At 41.2% G+C, this 17680-nt stretch overlaps 2 protein-coding genes across 5 annotated transcripts in view; one reads left to right on the forward strand and one right to left on the reverse strand.

The window, feature by feature from the left end:
* The window catches only part of mtmr4 (myotubularin related protein 4), a 39306-nt gene that overhangs the window by 14540 nt on the left and 7086 nt on the right, over positions 1 to 17680 (reverse strand). For 2 of the 4 annotated variants that reach the window (XM_053441952.1, XM_053441953.1), the window contains exon 3: positions 4426 to 4515. In XM_053441952.1, coding sequence (XP_053297927.1) covers positions 4426 to 4515 — 90 coding nt within the window. Of the gene's footprint in view, positions 1 to 4425; positions 4516 to 14288; positions 14848 to 17680 lie in introns of those variants that run through there. The other 2 variants (XM_053441950.1, XM_053441951.1) reach the window with 2 other exon arrangements.
* Positions 5320 to 17680, forward strand: part of supt4h1 (SPT4 homolog, DSIF elongation factor subunit) — a 115992-nt gene continuing 103631 nt past the window's right edge. Inside the window, exon 1 of the mRNA XM_053441961.1 lies at positions 5320 to 5326. The gene's annotated coding sequence lies outside the window, so the exon portion shown is untranslated. The remainder of the gene's footprint in view (positions 5327 to 17680) is intronic.

A 17680-nucleotide genomic window follows, 5' to 3' on the forward strand; every position in this document is an offset into this window, starting at 1 on the left:
GGTCAGGGGACCACAAAAGGCACCATGAATAGTTGTTGACCAACAAACTCTGTTGGACTGACTGCACTGGATGTCATTTGAACCCCTTTTAGCGACACTGCTGTTAGACCTAGAAAAACCTTGTAACTAGTCCACAGATTAGCATTGGGATGCTTGAAAAGGTAATTCTTATTTTTAATGTTTACTTAGATTATTCATTTTTGAAAAAAAAAATGTGCTGAACTAAGACTGCATTTCACGACAAGGACCAGAACAGCTGCTTTGTTGAAAGACTAAATTAAGCATTGATCCATTTTTGGACTCAAGAGTCTTTTAATAGGAAAAGAAGGTTTTGTGGAACCATTCTGGTAATGTTATTAGAACGCAAGTATCATACTGGCAGCAGCATAAAACATTTTCAAACAATACCCAGGCCAGCACTAAACATAATGACTGTTGTGCCATTACAGAGAAGATAAAAAGGGGGGAACGTGAGAAATTGTGTGCATGTGTCGATGTCCAATTAGCACATCGTAGTTTTACAGAAGGACCATTGTGAGTTCAAAGGGCTTGTTCGTGAGCCTGAATGAGCAGGCAGACAAGAGGCAGCCAGGACTGGGAGGGAGACTGTCTCCACCAGTGCTGACAGTACACGGAGGGATCTCAAACTGTCCTTTAACATTCCTACTCCAATTTTTATTATGGGCCCAGGCTTTGGCTCCAACAAGACTCCTGCATTAAGATAATTGGTTCCCAACAGAAATTAAAAGAACACATTTTTCTGTTAATTCTGAGACAGGGCATTATATTTAAAAGCCAACCACGCGGATGAGATGCACAACAGCAGTTGCCAGCTTCTAAACGATCCTGAAAATGTAAGCATCAAATCAATTTCACTCTCTCCACTCCGGTAAAAGTTGTTGTACTGACTAGTCTAGCTAAATTTCCAACTGATTTAAAAGGAATGGATTCATAGAGCTTTGATATTTTATGAATGCTGCTAATCAGGGAGATTTATATTGTTTTTTATAAGTAGGTAAGTTGTTTTTTGAAAAACACTTTTTTTAAATCTTATTTGTTGGAATTTACTTCACGTCCTAATAGCCATCAATAAATAAAGTGGTCAAAAAAACAAACACATCCGGAGTCTTCACTAGTCGTGGGGGACATACTCCTCTGAAGTAAAGAAGATGGTCAGAGGTTAGCGAGACGAGAGGGCCGATGGGAGGAGGTGGGTTGTATTGATTGCATTTTTTCCAAAGTGCTCATGCTAACTTTTCCAGGAATACCAACCTAGTCTTTAATATACAATGTTGAGACTTAGTTAGCATATTATACATTATCACTCCAACATCACTTTTTTCAATCTGAAAAATTGTAATTGTGTTATGCACATTCATTCCTTACTTAGGTGATCCCTTCACACTTGAGTTTATTTTAGCCACTGCTGCTTAACCATGAAGATTATCACTGGGGACCACGCACTGCGGCCCAGCTCTCGTTGTTTAGTTGCTGGTAGTGATGCTGCTTAGAGACAACATTACCTCATCCTACATCAGCATGCATTGCTGAGTCACGCAGAGGAGGACCCACTGGTGCATGTTAAAAGGGGCCATGCAGCCAGGCAGATGGGGGATTATGGGGAGATGCCACGAATCAGTCTCACTTGAAACAATATAAGCCAACATGGATAAAAGCACAGACTTTGTTAGTGCACTTTGTTAGTGATTTTGTTTTTACCACTTGAGATAGGAGAAAATAAATTAAATAAATCAAAACTATTAAATTTTTTAAATTGAAATGCTACATTGTTGATTGGCAAGAGGTCAAAAGCCATCAGAACATTAAATTGTTGAAGCCTCCTGGTCAAGAGGGCTTAAACAGAAAAAAACACCTTGACATATCACTGCATTTGCTGTTGCTCATCTCGGACTGAGAATGTGTTCGTGAGCCCGGACAGGAAGCACAACAAGGGAAAGAGTGCAGCTTAAGATGGGAAATGGGGCACGTAGTATCTGCTCTTAGACACCATCAAACCAAATATCGGCAGCGGTCCCTCTGGCACCATGTGCTTGGACTTCAAAAAAGTGGAATATTTAAAATGCAACAGCTTTAACTCAATCGACTTCAAATCTACAGGTGCAAAAGCGAACCTGAAAACCCTGGAGCTGTCGACTGTGACAGAAAAAGCTGTACAGACATTTTATAAACATGTCAAAGGAGAAAAAAAACTGAAAAGCCCAATGATTTTTGCAGAAGTAGTCAGTTTGTTTTAGAGGCTGCTTTAACAGCAGCAGAAATGGCAGCAACTGAGCCTGCGTGCTGCTTTGCTGTGGAACAGGCCGAACAAGTCCTGCAGAGACTGCCATAGTTAACATGCTGTACAGACCGGGAGCTGCATTAAACAAGCTGTGCTCCAAAAGTAGTAATATGAATCACCGGCAGCCAGCAAGTGCAGCAGAAGATACTGTGTCACGTTTCCCCTGTGAAGCCTTCAGCGGCCGCATTATAGAGAAGAGGAGAGGGGAGGGGGAGCTGAAAGACTCATGAATAACATTCTGACTTGCGAGTCGTGACTTCCGGTTCAAGCAGCCTCTCTGCGAGGACATGCACATGTGCAAATTCACACACAACTCTGAGCATGCACCATGGCTTGCACGCACAACAGGGGGGGGGGGGGGGGGGAGTAACTTGCCTGCAGGAAAGCTGTGGTAAGAAACATCAGCTGTCAGTAAAACTATCATGGGAGCGCATATATTAAAAAAAAAGGGACAACGTGTGCATGTGTGAATGCGGGGGGGGGGGGGTAAAAGTGAGCAGAAACAGAAGACGTTGCAAGGTGACTAGAACGAGAACAATTAGTAGTAGTAGTAGCCTTTGGGCTCCTTAAAATGCCGCCTCATTAAGTCTGTTAGACACCGTATTACAGATCCCTCCCAGTTTTCTGACGCTGCTTCTCAGGAAATGAGGAAATACCATGACCGTTGACACACAAAATTAATCGGAAAAGAGATAAACGCCTTGAAAAGGTTGGTACACTCTGTAAGGTCGTTGCAACCCAAACGGATACAGGCTTAGAATGAGAACCACAAAAGAAGAAACAAAGGATAGTGACCCCAGGCTGGGCAACTCCTCCCTTCCCTTTTTCCAGTTCTCTCCAGACACATGATGCTCAGCTCCATTAACCAGCAGACAGCCAAAGCACAATCTCAAAACCATGGAGGCCACAAACCAAGTAGCCCATCACAATTTTGATACCGGCTTCTTCACCATGGAACAGACTTACAATCCATCTCACTTCACTGACCGAAATGCTTTTTAGAATCCCCGTTCTTTATCTGTTGCTTTGACTCTGCTTCTTCAGTAGGGGCAGTGTATTTCTCCGTAGTTCTCAAACGGAAACAAACCTTTAATGAAAAATAATCGTTGCTGAACTTAAATGCCCTGACAAACTTCCATTTTACATGTTGATAACATGTAAATAAAAAGAGGGTTATCTACAGCTATAAACAAGTGCAATCTAATTTTTAAACCATTCAACACCACTTGAAATTAAATGCAGAGTAGAGACATTTCGTGGAGATATGCCTTACAAATTTAGACTTTTCCAAACCGAATTCAAGACAATTTAAGATTTTTTACGGACCTCTGGCCACCCTGAGAGACACAATATTCTCCAAAGAAGTTGTAAAAAAGTTCAACATTATACAAAGCCACTAATAGTTTTGTATGGGTGTTGGTGTTTATGTTCAGTTAATGCAGCTTGTTGGTTGAAGTACATGTATGTTTACATATCAAGCATGTAGTTATATAATCTTTTTTGGAGAGGTTTATCTGTTGATGCAATCTAGACATATTAATGTGTTCTTATTTCTACGGTTTAAATGGCAAAAAAAACTATATCGACAACTGTAAATAATCTTGGTTCTTCAGTTATGTAGCATGCAGCTTTTCATTTTCCTGTATTTTTGAGAGCCACACTTGTGAAAAGGAAGATTACTACAGAAAGGCGTGAATCATACCTTCATAATTGTTTAAATTCCTGCTTTCAAAACTTTCCTTCTGGTCATGGTAAGGCTTTGTATAAATATGTTGTATCTATTTGCCAAATAATACTGAAGACAATTTGTTCCATTTATGATGCCTTATCTGTGCAGAGTTGGTGTAGAATGTTAGACTCAACCAACTTGCCTAATTCACTTTTTCCAATGTCGAATACTGATAAAGCAAAACGATGACAAAGTTGTTCTCTAGGCCAATGTTTTCATCTCTCCTTCAGTGTCTGGCTTCAATCTTGCCAACTGCCATGACTCTTGCAGTAATGACTTGGCAGTCACAAGGCATTACCAGATACTACCAAGCTTCATCAAGGTGTTTCAGAGGAATGTTCTGATGGCACTTCTGGATCTAGGGCTGATTCATCTGCTGATTTACAGTTCATCTCACCTGTAGGCTGTCATCCTCCTTCACCAGCTCCTTCTGGGGGAACAGGTCCTTGGCCTTGATGTACTCCAGACTGGGAGGCCCCTCTTCACCCTGTCGGACACAAACACACAACGCAGAGAAATACTTCAGTTATTATGTAGGTTGACACAACAGGATGGAAACACCACATGAATCTACATTAGAATCATCAAAACACACAAACCCCTGAGCTAATATAGTTTAATGATAACAGGTCGGACCACAAGGGAGAATACTGAGAAGGCTTATGCAAAGAAGTTCACATTGTGCTGAGCATTAATCAGGGTGGTAAGAACCATGCCAGGTGGAATTTCACAATCCCCATCAGCTAACTCACAGACATCACGTAGCAGATTAAATATTGACTACAGGAGATTCTAAATTCTCTTTAAATAGGGACACACGACCTTGTGTAAGGTCAAAGAAACAAACTATTTCAAAATGTTAACTACTTGATCTTAAACAGCATTTTCATGATGGATTGATAGATAAAAATGCAGCAGGATATATTTATATTCTCTTTGCTTTGGCACTATGCAGGAGGTGATTGCATATGAAAATGACGAAATGACTGAACTTGGCAGCGGATACCTGTATCCTTTGTGGATAAAAACCTGTAGACGCGTGATTGGGTGTTACAGTCTTGAAAAAAAACAGATACCGTGAATATTTCACACACATGACCAGTTTTACATGAGGCTCGGGTAGGGCTGGGCGATATGGCCAAAAATCATAAAGATAAAAACATTCATATCAGTCGATATCGATATTTATCACAATAAAATAAATAAAGGACCTATTTTAGCTTCTGATGGAAGGTTGTGGGTTTAAATTCTTCTTAATGAGCAGAGAATAACAAAGCCTTGATAAACAGCAAAACATTTTACAAATCCAGGGAGACCAACTATAGATATACCTCACTGTGCTTATTTATCAATATATAATTGACATTTGTTGTACTGCTATTGATGAAAAAGATACTGCGATAATTATTGATATTTTGTAATTGCCCAAAGCCTGAGGCATGGACATTGATTTCTATGGTTTAATATTTGGGATAATAAACTGGTTTAATGTAGGGGTTTTCAACCAGGGGTCCGCGACAGCATTGCAGGGGGTCCGCGAAATTAACTTTGATATTTCAACACATTTCCCGATTACTCTTGAATATCGTGAAAAATTACTAAAATAAGAAAAATATGTCTAAAATAATATAAAGGTGATGAGGGGAACCTTGAAACCAGATTGGGGCTAGAAACTGCCAGTAGTTTTCCCCTGTGCATGCATGTTAAAGGGAGGTGAAGAAGAGCGGTTGACCTAGGTAGAAAAACTCTCAGGAGGTGTTGGAGATGTAGTTTGTGTGATGGGAATTTTTATTTTCCCAAAAAGAAGGCCCAAAAGGGCAGCATTATTAATGAAAATATTAATTAAAACAAAAGAGCGAAAAAACAAATACTTTGTAATGAGAAGAATTTATTGGCATAATAGCCAAAACAATTAATTGCAATAACAGTCAACTTTACCACATTTGTTGGTTGAGAAACAATTTCTTAGGAGAGTTATAACACTTACGTCTATCGAGTAGCAGTTCTCCCAACAGAATGAATAGACAAGCTTAAATCGGGCCTAAGCACGGCCCTACAATTGGCACAAACCATGATTGTTACTTTAACGTTCTCTCAACATGTCAGCTACATGTCCGTACATTTAAGTCATGAACGTTATATATTGATGTACATATGGTTCTGAGATGCAGTACAACTACAAACAAGATTTTTCTAGATTTGTTAAGTAGATGTGTCTAGATTTGTTTAAGGTTTTTAAATGAAACCAACATGGAAAACCAAATGTTAAAACTTCCTTCTATCCACATGCAGGCACGCACACACACACACGTAGGCACGCCCGCGTAGGCACATCAGTGGGCCGCAGATTACTTTCTAGTCAGAATGTTGGTCCCCCGGACAAAACCAGTTGAAAACCCCTGGTTTAATGTATTGTTTCAAAGGTTGCTAATAAATAAAATCATCCAAATGCAACCATATCAAGTGCACACCTGTTATAATGAAAGATTGGCTAATATTAGACTGCAACAACTCAAGGAGCAGCAGAGGCGAGAGTGAAATAGGAACAAAGAGGGCGGCAAAACCTGTCCTTGCAGCTAAGGGTGGCCAGTGCCCTTTCATTGGGTCACACTTCAAATCACTGGAGTGAAAAGGGGAACAAAGTAAATTGAATGATGAAACTGAAGGACGTGCCCTATCGGTAAAAACCCCGGCACCACATAGACATTAATATTTATATATATATATAGTGACATCCTTGTTTTTCTCATGAGATGTAATATATAAATGGGACATAAACTCTGTTCCCTATATTCAGTACACTTTGTGACCGTGACTTTACTCAGGTTTCTGATCATCTGCTGTGAAATGTGCCGGCACGTCTGCAACCCCTCCATATCTAGTCCGTCTGTAATTTCTGTTGAACCCGAGATACCTCGGCATTTGGGGATGAACCCAGTTCGGTTTCTGGCTGCCTGGACTCCGATTGCTACTCTGCTGGACTTGGCTTCTCCAACCAAGTGTGACCGTATGTCGATGCCAGTTCTTAATGAAAATAGATATGGAGTCGTGAAGGGGAACCAGAGGGTTGCAGAAGACAGTCATCTGCAGTTTATTTCAGTGGACCACATCCATGGACTCGGGTTGGTCTTTTTCTTATGTCCCAGATCAAAGGATACAGCTAAATAAATGATAAATACATATATAGAATAATATAATAATAATAATAAGCTCCGACGTGTGATTAAACCACATGATAAGCATACCCACTGGGCTGACTGGTAACAGATGGGGATGGATCCCTATAGTGTCAGCCCCTCAGCTATAACTCAGCAACATGTCACCATCTGATTTTCAGTGTGCGGATCATTAGAAGATGCTAAACAAAGTATAATTTGTCTTCCTTTGTAGGGCTGGGCGATAAAAACAACACGATTAATATTATAATTTTCTTTGATGGGTATATAACTTAAGTTAAGCTTGTACAATTATTTAAAATGTAAGGGACGTGATGCTTTTCTATGTCCTTCATGATAGTAAAAATAAAATCTGTGACTAATAGGTGTATGTTGTTTTTCAAAGAAAACATGAAGATGTCACCTTGGGCTCTGTTCAAATAAAAACTTTTTTTTATAAAGAAATCAATTAATCACAAAAATACTTAATAGATAGTAAAAATAATTAGCTGTAGCTCAAATCCAAATATAGCGAGGACAGAGCACAGGTGATAAGATCTTGGGGTCAGTGCAATGGAGAATAGTTTGCTGATGCTGTCTTTGAGCTGGTGGCTTATTATTATCGGGGGGGTGTGTGTGTGTGTGCGTGTGTGTGTGTGTGTGTCGAGGGGGGGGGATTAACACAGTATATCGCTACACAAAGCCAGGCTAACTGCTACTTCTACAAAAATAATTGCAATAAATGGCAGTGCTGATGGCAGCCATGGTGGAAAGGCTGTGCCGAACTTGGATGTCCCTCCAAAGTCCTTAAAAATGTGATCCTACATTATTGCTGTCTGCTAAATCTTCCAAGCGATGCCATTATGTTTGTGCTACTGCTGTGTTTCTATCTCCACAGATATATTCAAGGTGAAAGTGAGTAGGAAGCTGGTTTCTAGCATAACACAGCCACTAAAATACTGTATTTACAACAAAAATACTGGTGTATTTCTGAGAAGAATGAAACTTTGTAGTAAACTTGTCTGAAATCCCTCTGCATTGCAACACCACTTATCTCTTGACCTATGACCCTAGTCAGCCAACGGCATCACACTGGCGAGGCAGCTGTGTATCATCAATTTGACTTATTTTTACCTGAGAATGGGCGGGCTATGACAGCGGCCATCTGTCAAAGGCATCCTGCGAGAAGGTTGGGTCATTACAGTTTGAACTCCCATGCTGTTGCCGGGCAGTCTGAACCATTTTACTTTCTTTAAGGCAATAAACTTCACCATAGCAAGCCAGAACGCTGCCATAATTTACTCAAGAAGCTATCAATATAGTGTCTCCCACTTATTACGACAATGCCAATAAGTAGAGTGAAGCACACACGCACGCACGCACGCACGAACGCACACACCTTGGCATCTTTTACACACTTCTCTTATAAAGCACTCATGACGTTGCACTCCTCAGAGGTCTGCTAGAACATAGTGTACTTTAAAAGGCAAAACTCAGCTGACTAAAAGAAGAAGTATGTTGTACTGCTCCATAAATCCAGTAAGATGGTCTATACACACAGACTAATGTATATTGATGTTTTAGTTTTAAACATCAGGCAGAAGATATTCCCAATTGTTTACAAGACAAGTTTACATGACAGAGGATGTCAGGTAGAGTATAACAAGCACAGACGTCAGTGTGGCAGTGTTTTGAGGAAGCCTTGTAGCATCGAAAGCTGGTAACCTTGATATTGGAGCCTCGCATGGCAGATAACACAGAAACAAGACGGGGCTTAAAAAGTCTGTCATTACATTTGCAAACGTACACAAGTAGTGAGGCACGTCTGTTTACAGATTTTTGGTTCATTTCACGGTGTCCACAATCAGCTTACAGGAGATTATAAGGAAAAGAGAAATGCTCTCACTTCCACCCGACCCGTAAAGATGGAGCACAGCTTGTCCTGCATGACACGTTTTTTGCTTCGTCACTGCTGTGAGCCCGCGCACCCTCCCCCACCTCCGTCCAACCAGCAATCAAAAAGCCGGAGCTGACAGGCATGCGCACACACATGCATACATCTCTATGCATATATCAAATACAGTATAAATGTCACAGTTGATGGCAAATAGTGTTTCGATAACGTGTATCACCATATCAGTGACAGTATTAGCCCTCAGCTGAGTAGACAGCTCCCACATAGCCGATAAATAGTGTGCATGTAAAAACAGCCAGGCCTCAGTTTTTCATGCACTAAAATAAAGTTTTTAACAGTCTGGTGAAAACGTGTGTGAGTGGAGAGGCGAATAAAGCAGATGGCAGGAAAACACAGAGGTAGAAAAGGTGGAGAGATTGAAAAAAGACACTGGCATTGTCTTCATGGTTAAGTGTCTGGTTGCCATGGATACAACATCCTCTTTTTGCAGCGAGAGTCCTTTTCTCTCCAAAGCTTCAGGAAATAATTTGCTGTCCTTACTCACCAGATTATTTAATCTCACTGCAGCTTTGTCCTAGAGTTGTGCAGATTAGAGAATCGCTAGATGATGCAGAGGTGACCTCCTAAATTTGCCAGTTTATACGTCTGCTTTTATGTTTCCAGTTATTTACGTGGTGGCGCAGAGTAAAAATAAGGACAAGGAAACAGTGGAGGCAAGGACAGGGCAGAATGAAAGATGAAAAACCACTCTTCTCAGAGTCAAGTTAGGCAGGGCAGTTTAGGTGATCGGTCAAGATCAGAGCTTGCCGAGTATGACGGATCTCTTTGAATGCATTTCTTTCTGCCTGCCCTCTTCCAAATTAATATTTCATAGACCACCGCATTGTAAATGATCAGTTCCATTTTAGGCTGAACTTTGAGAGCTGAGGAAAGGGCCAAGTTTTTCTACAAGTAAGCAGGATTCAGACAAAACGTTCATATACTGAGGTATGAGAAAACAGTATTGAAGGGATAGTTCACTCACAAATGGTAATTCACTCATTATCTACTCACCCCTATGCCAATGGAGGGGTAGGTGAAGTGTTCGAGTCCAGAAAACCCTTCTGGAGTTTGCAGGGGTAATATTTGACTTGAAACACTAAAAGTCCCCGAGAAGTGGCTAAGCTAGCGGACAGAGCATTTTGCGATGGTCCCTGAATGCGCCTCATCGGAAGATATCAGCTAAAAACGGTGTAAATGAGGCCGTTTTGAGTGGAATATGAATGTCAGGGCTTGCTGACACTTGGATGACACCACACAAGCAGTATGGAGGCATGCTATTTTTTTATGTCTGAAGATAGTTCCCTAATATCGCCAAGCTGGAGGGGATTTGGCTGCTACACTGTTTGCCCCTGAAGCTCCAGAAGTGTTTTCTGGACTCAAACACTGCAACGACCCCTCCATCGGCTTAGGGGCGAGTAATGAGTGAATTATCAATTTTGGATGAACTATCCCTTTAAGTGCACCTCATCACTACTTTTCTCTTTAAAACTCTTCTCAGTATTAAAATCCAAACTGCTGTCATTTGCTGCCTCCGTCACGTAAACTCCCTTTATGTCGTAACACACTGAATGTGTCACCTACTAAAGGCCGAATTATAGTCCTGCGACTGCAACCGCGGAAGGCCACGCAGTTGCATTGACAGACTCGTTTTGGTTTATGCTTTTCTAACGTGTTCCACTTGTTGCAACGCAATTCAACGCCAGAACACTACGCGGAGTAACGTTTTTTGTCGAAGACAAAACACACAAAGAAGAGACGTCTTCTTCTTCGTCGACTGTTTATTTACATCGCCACTCCGGCTCCTCATAGCCTATTTCTGGCGGACAAATCGGCCAGTCAGTGACGGGTTACACAAGTGGTCATACTTTCGGATCTCTTCTGCCAAGTGCTCATCTATTTGGTCCATATTCGTTCTTCTAAATCTTCAAAGATTTCCGCGTATTATGGGGCATGAAACTGGAAACTAGACTCCGGACGGGATATAGTAAGCAGACCAATCACAAGCCTTGCGGACTGCGTGAGGCTCGCGTCGCTTTGTCGTATAGTTAGAAAAATTGGCGGACGCATGCAAGCTGCCAGAGGGCAAGAAAGGGGCGTGTTGCGTGTCTTGCGTGCATGCGTACAACCCAACTATAATTCGGCCTTAAGTACTTCTTACGGGTGTTACTGCCTTGATGTCATGCAGAGTGGTGAAGCTCACTCAGCATCACATGTGTGGCTGAAGCATATCCCCCCCCAAAAAAAGCTTTTCACTGTACTTGCATTCTTGATTCATTTAGCTGGTGGGTATAATAGAATCTGAGTCATGGAAAAATCTTACCCAATTCAATTAAGCTTTTTATAGTTCCATTTAGTTCAGACAACATATCACAGAGGGAGATAAACATGATATATTAGAACACTATCTGAAGATCTTTTTTGCTGCAGCTGGATCACAACAATAGTGACGGTGATGAAAACTTGGTAGAATGCTGCAGCCCTCTTCCACATGAGAAGACTGACAGACCTGTGGTCCACTTAAGCTAACAGAGGGCCTGGATACTAAATTATACAGACTCTGATGCAGAAGAGGAACTGCCAACTCAGCTGCATTACAGACATAATAAAACGGAGATCATAAATTGTGTAGCAACTGACCAAGTCTGGTCTCAGATAAAGAAGAAGAGGAACCTACTGAACAAACATGGCTCTCTCAAAGAACTGTGATGGAACTTATGTAAAGCTTTCCTTATATTACTAACATCAATTGATGTTAAAAATAGAAAAATAACATGTAAAACAAATCTCTCAGACAACATAGAGGGTTATATTCTTTGACCTGAATATGTATAGTGCCTGTTGCAAGGCTTAGTGGTCAAAGAGGGGGATAAACAACCCGTTCTAGTATGGCACCACGATCCAAATTGTCTGACGCATCAATTATCACACACCCCTATATGCTTACTACTTTTCAATAGTTTCTTCCCATGGGTACAATTGCATCAAATAATCTCTAATCCCATCGATGCAGGCTTGTTTTTCAGAGCTAGATGGCTCCAAATCCTCAATATGCAAGTTTGGTAATCCTCCCCGTCACAGTGGGTGTCAATGTTTACAACTTTGATGAGTGGATGAATCTGTCTGGTCACAAAAGGTTTAGTTAAGGATAATGTGTCTCCTCATGGTCAGACTGTGTTTTGCCTGCCAGTCACTTCCTGTATTATCCTGTGACTTTATGCCCGACAAAAGTGTAATAAAACAATTGATCATGTTTGCTTAACGGCAACAGCCAATTTTCTTTATGAGCAGCAGCTCGTTAAAGATAACCATGTTCCACGTGGACATGTGTCCATATGCACATGCTTGATATAAAACTCGTGCCACCATAAATCGCTCTGGGGATATGTTCAGATGATAACAGGCTGTGTTGGCACTGCTTACAAGTACATATCATTATAAAACAAGACAATGATTATCTAGTATCTCAGTAAAATTCAGTTACAAATCCGGCTATTGCAAGATTGAAAGTCATGAATGAACACTATGTTGATTCAATATTGAATTTAAAATGTTGATCAGATGGGCATATTGGGAAATATGAATTACGTCCTTCAGTTGATAACTGTATAATAAGTCTTTAGCCAAGCCAAGCCAAGCCAAGCCAAATCATATAATTGGTTACGTTATTTAGTAATTCTGTTGCAAGTATTTGGCCCGGTCCATTTGCATTATAGAGTATGAATGATATGAAATATTAAGTAATTTTTTATGTTTTTTAATTGGTACATTGCATTTATTTCTTCATTAATGTGTCATTATCATCTTGTTTTAGAAAGAAAACTATAATTAGGGGTGAATTTTGTCATAGGCTAAATGTTAAAGCACACATGCTCCTTAATATATTTCACAGATAGCAATCATCTATTTTTTGGTTTCTTTTTGGTGAGGTGTCTGATGTAAAATGGTAGTAAGGGTTATGATGATAATACCATGCTTGAAAGATAGTCATATTAAAGATGTTCATATCAAACTCAGCAGTATCCTCATAAAAAAAAATGGCTAGTTGTTTCATTGCAGGCCACAATGAGAAGCAGGACATTTTGTGTAGTCTTTCAGTATCTTGTGCCATATCAGTATTGAATTCTATCACAATTTTATGAGACAAACTAGTCACTCATCTGGTTTATCAGTGACAACAAAGCTCCTTACAAAGTCTCCTTCTGAAATAAGTTTAAGCTCCTTAGCTAATAGCTCATAGCCTTTGTAACATTGTCTCTGTGAGAATGTGGTCTGGTGAATGCTGCATGTTTGGTGCACACACACTGCCAAACAGAGTTAACTTCATTCAAGAGCATTTGTTTTTGCAACTCATCCAGTTAAGCTGCATGTTTCCATCTGTAATGATGTTCAAGATTTGTTATCACTGTGAGCAATCCAAACAAAACAGACACTGGCTTGTCATCATCATTCTTCCATTTCTCTTGGAATACATGACATTTCACATCTACTTTTCTTGACAGTAACCATGATGCTTCACCCTGACAGTGAGCTGACAGGCATACAGCCAGGAGGGACCACCCTGAAGGACATGTTTGTCAACCAGCTTTTTTGTATTTCTGGATTGCTGTTTTGCATTTATGAATTGCCTTGCAGGCATTATATGGCTCCGAGGCTAGATGGTCCTGATCCCTGCCTTACCATGTACAGCCCAGTACCATAACTTCTACTCAATGCAGGTAGTCCACTGCAGGGAACACACTTCACTGCAACAGTGAGTGCACAGTGTTCTCACTCAGCAGCAGACGCTTTACATGTCATACTCCTGATAGGCCCTTCTCTCCTCCTGCCAATCAATGTACTGACGCGTCAGAGCACTTCATACCACACAGTAAAGTAATGACGGCAATAAAGTAGCTTTTCATCAGCACATGTATGAGAGGACTCTGAGCAAATTAAATTATCTGTATGTGGAGTCTGTGCTGGTTATTTAATAACCGCAGCGATCACGTGTGTCGACCATACCCCTACGCCCCCCCCATCAACCCACTGATTGGCAGGCAAACACACTCTAGCCAAGGTAGAGAGGGGAGCAATTTAATACACACCCATCAAAAACCAGGGTAACACAAAAAAACAAAAATCAACAAAACAAAAAAAAGCTTGACTTACAAAGCAGTTGAGCATGGAGCAGGACACCCTTCCTACGACTCTCATGTCGAGGAGAGGCAGGGCTGTGCCAGAATGACACGCAGCGTATGGAGCACCAGCACGACCAGAGCACGAGGAGCCGGCATAACCATTCTTCTCCTCGCCGGAGCCTCTCCACCCCTCGTCCACTCCGAACCCCTCTAACGGCCACCCCTCTCCTCCCCCTGACAACCTTTCGCACGTTTCCCCTTCTCAAGAGGTGCTATGGGACAACACGCCGGTCCCAGCTCTCATTCAGGAACTCTCCCCACCCCCCCAGCCCCTCCACCACTCCCAGCGAGAGGAGAGAGAGGGCACACTGGTGTCTGAAGACAGCCCCTGTTGCACTGCTGAGAGAAGGATAATCCAAGGTGCAAATGCGAGCCGCAGTCCACCTGATCAGCCGATTTAGGACTAAAGGGGAAAGCAAAAGTGATGAAATGACCGCAGATGCTCCTTCTTAACTGTAGGGAGTGGATGAGGGGAAACTGCGAGAAGGGAAATCAGGCGAAAAAGGAAGAGAGAGGGAACTGCCTGATGATAAGCTCCACCCTCTGCATGCGCATCTACTTCCCTCTCTCACGTTCGCATGCTCGCACACATTTCTTACCGTCTCCCTCTCATCCCTTACTCCTCCCCCACTCCCTCCTTGTTCACCCTTCACCGACATCTCCTCATGAAAATGCCTCTCCCTCAGCAATGAGGTGGTAAAGCTTAGAGCGTACCGTTAGCAACCAGAGGATGCTCTGACTACCATGCACGGTCCATCTGACATCAAACGCAGCCCACTGAAGCAATCGCCCAAGTACACACTGTGTGCTTATAGCTCTGTGTACAAGGTATGCTGAGCACAAAAACACAGCCTGGAGCAAATCAGCCCCACAGACAGAGAACAGAGGAATACTCCATCCAAGGGTTGGACGGTATCCCATCACAAACCGTTGCACTGGATGCAGCTGATCTAGTGCAGGAGGATATTACGTTGCAGAGGACAGATGAGGGAGGGTGCTGAGGAGAATGACTCTATGCGGAAATCTCTGATGACACAGCAATCTACAGACAAACTCTTCTTCAGTGTCTTCTTGGCACCGTCCGGCATAAATGCAGTACATATTTGAAATGCTCCTATGCTTGAAATCTGGGATGGTCACTGCATGTACACAGTGTGTACATCGTCCTGTATACGATTGTGTGACATGCAGCCCCTCCCCCTCTTGCCCCCATCTCCTCACTGATGGAGTCGTGACAGCCACTCGTGGGTATGACCCCATATTATGTAACATGTTTAACGTAGTAGATACAGCACGGACTGGGTACAGAATACAGCAATTTTAGAATGGGATTAATTGTACTAAGGAAATTCCCATTAAGAACCTCATTTTATATTTGATGGGATGAATTTTAATTTGTTGGGTGGGGGGTGAGGGGATTTACTTTTAATTATAGACATACTTTTTAATGTCTGCCTGTGCTTGCAATATCATATCTGTCTATAAAAAGGAAGGTGGACTGATAAGGAATTTGATAATGAGATACTAAACCTATACTGCCCCTTCCACTATAACGTATCATTGGAAAATGTCCAGAGAAATGTGTAAAATCACAAAGGAACTAAATTATCTCAAATGTAGCATCTTCTTCATATCTGTTTCTACCTTATTACTGAAAATATGATACCCTGTAAAACCTGTATTTGCAAGTCATCAAATGACTATTCACTTTTCGGCTAGATAAAAAATATGCAGATATCATGGAAACTTCAGTATGGATGAATTTTGCACATCACAATGATATATCACAGTTTTCGTTTCATTCGACCTCACTGCTTCAACATATTACTTTTTATCTTGTTTCAGTTTCAGAATGAGTTGGCTCAGCTGCATTCATACAACTATCCAGTGTTCAAATGTGCAACTTTTATAGCCTCCATCAATACATGATTACTAATAATTTCATTGTTACTCTATTGTAAACATCACACCTTCAATACAAAAACAATGATTATTTTATGCAGACTGAACGGATTCATTATTAATGCCTGTCATGCTCACATAACTCTTACATATTACAACGATGTCTATATTTCATAAAAGAGATCCTTATGTTGCAGGATTAATGATAAATTACACTAAAATGCACGATGACTTTAATTTACTAATAAATGAGCTCATGCATCTGCTGCTATAAAATGCACTTCCATTTGATCTCAGTGTAAACCTGTATATGCAGTTTGGAATTCTTTCATTTTTTTTCTCTGTATTAAACAATAATCTTTGATTTAAGCAAAGCTTTCATGTCTTTTTACCAGTTTTCAGTAGTCGTCCATAAAAAAGTATACATCATACATACAGTTGTATGATGCGTGGGTCCACAGTCCAAACAATGGGCTTTCAATTCCTCCTTCCTGCCTGCCCAGCACAGCCCCACCCAAACCAGCTGCAAAAGTGAGCACCAGATTTGGCCTCCTGTGTCTTACATTTTATTTTAGGAAAGGAGGGCAGCGTTTCACCAACACAGTGTCAGCCTACATGTTAACACACAGCTATAGAAGTAGGATATGAATAAGACATAGGAAATATGAGTGGTCTATAGATCTACTCATTTTTATCTTCATCTTTATTGTTTCTGAAAATGCTGCAATGATTGCAGCACACAGGCGGCATATGTTAATTCATTTTATTACAGTTATCTGGGGCTAACTGAGCCATTAGCTTGAAGAAGCTGAGTGCTGAATGATGCATTAAAAGCATTAAAACCCCGGCTGTCCAATATTTCTTAACTCACAATTGATTAGCTGCAAGGTGACCATTAAAAAGTTGTACGTCAGAATATCTCAGACATATGGTATGCTCTGATTAAAAGACACACAAAGTACCCTGAGCAAAACAACATCACCAGGATGAATAGGGAACCAGACAATGACAGCCTGACCTCAGGAACCAGAGCAAGGTCAAATAGTACTAAAAGCAAGAGACACAGTCAAATCATTAAAGACAACCTGGAACGAAACACAAGGACTTAATCCTTATGTAAGAGGTTGACATCATATTGGGCAGTGACACAGAGACCAATTTTTGCATGTTGTTGGTGGCACCACAAACTTCTCTTGCTAGTGCTGCACAGAACCTACAAGGTAGTATTACAGTGTATTGTGGGTACCGAGAGTAGGGTAAACCAATCCCATTGTCCTCATTTCTATGCTCGCATTATCCTGCTAACAAGATTGCAGCATGAGTGGACAACAGAATGAACCCAATACTTCCCAGTTTGTTTCAGCGAAGAAGCTGAAGGCTGAGATGCAATCGAACCCTGCTTCACACAAGATAGGATTAAAAGGATCATATTACCTGTGGAACAAACTGCAGGAGCAAATG

This window comes from Pleuronectes platessa, chromosome 15 (assembly GCF_947347685.1).
Source record: "Pleuronectes platessa chromosome 15, fPlePla1.1, whole genome shotgun sequence".
Lineage (NCBI taxonomy): Eukaryota > Metazoa > Chordata > Actinopteri > Pleuronectiformes > Pleuronectidae > Pleuronectes > Pleuronectes platessa.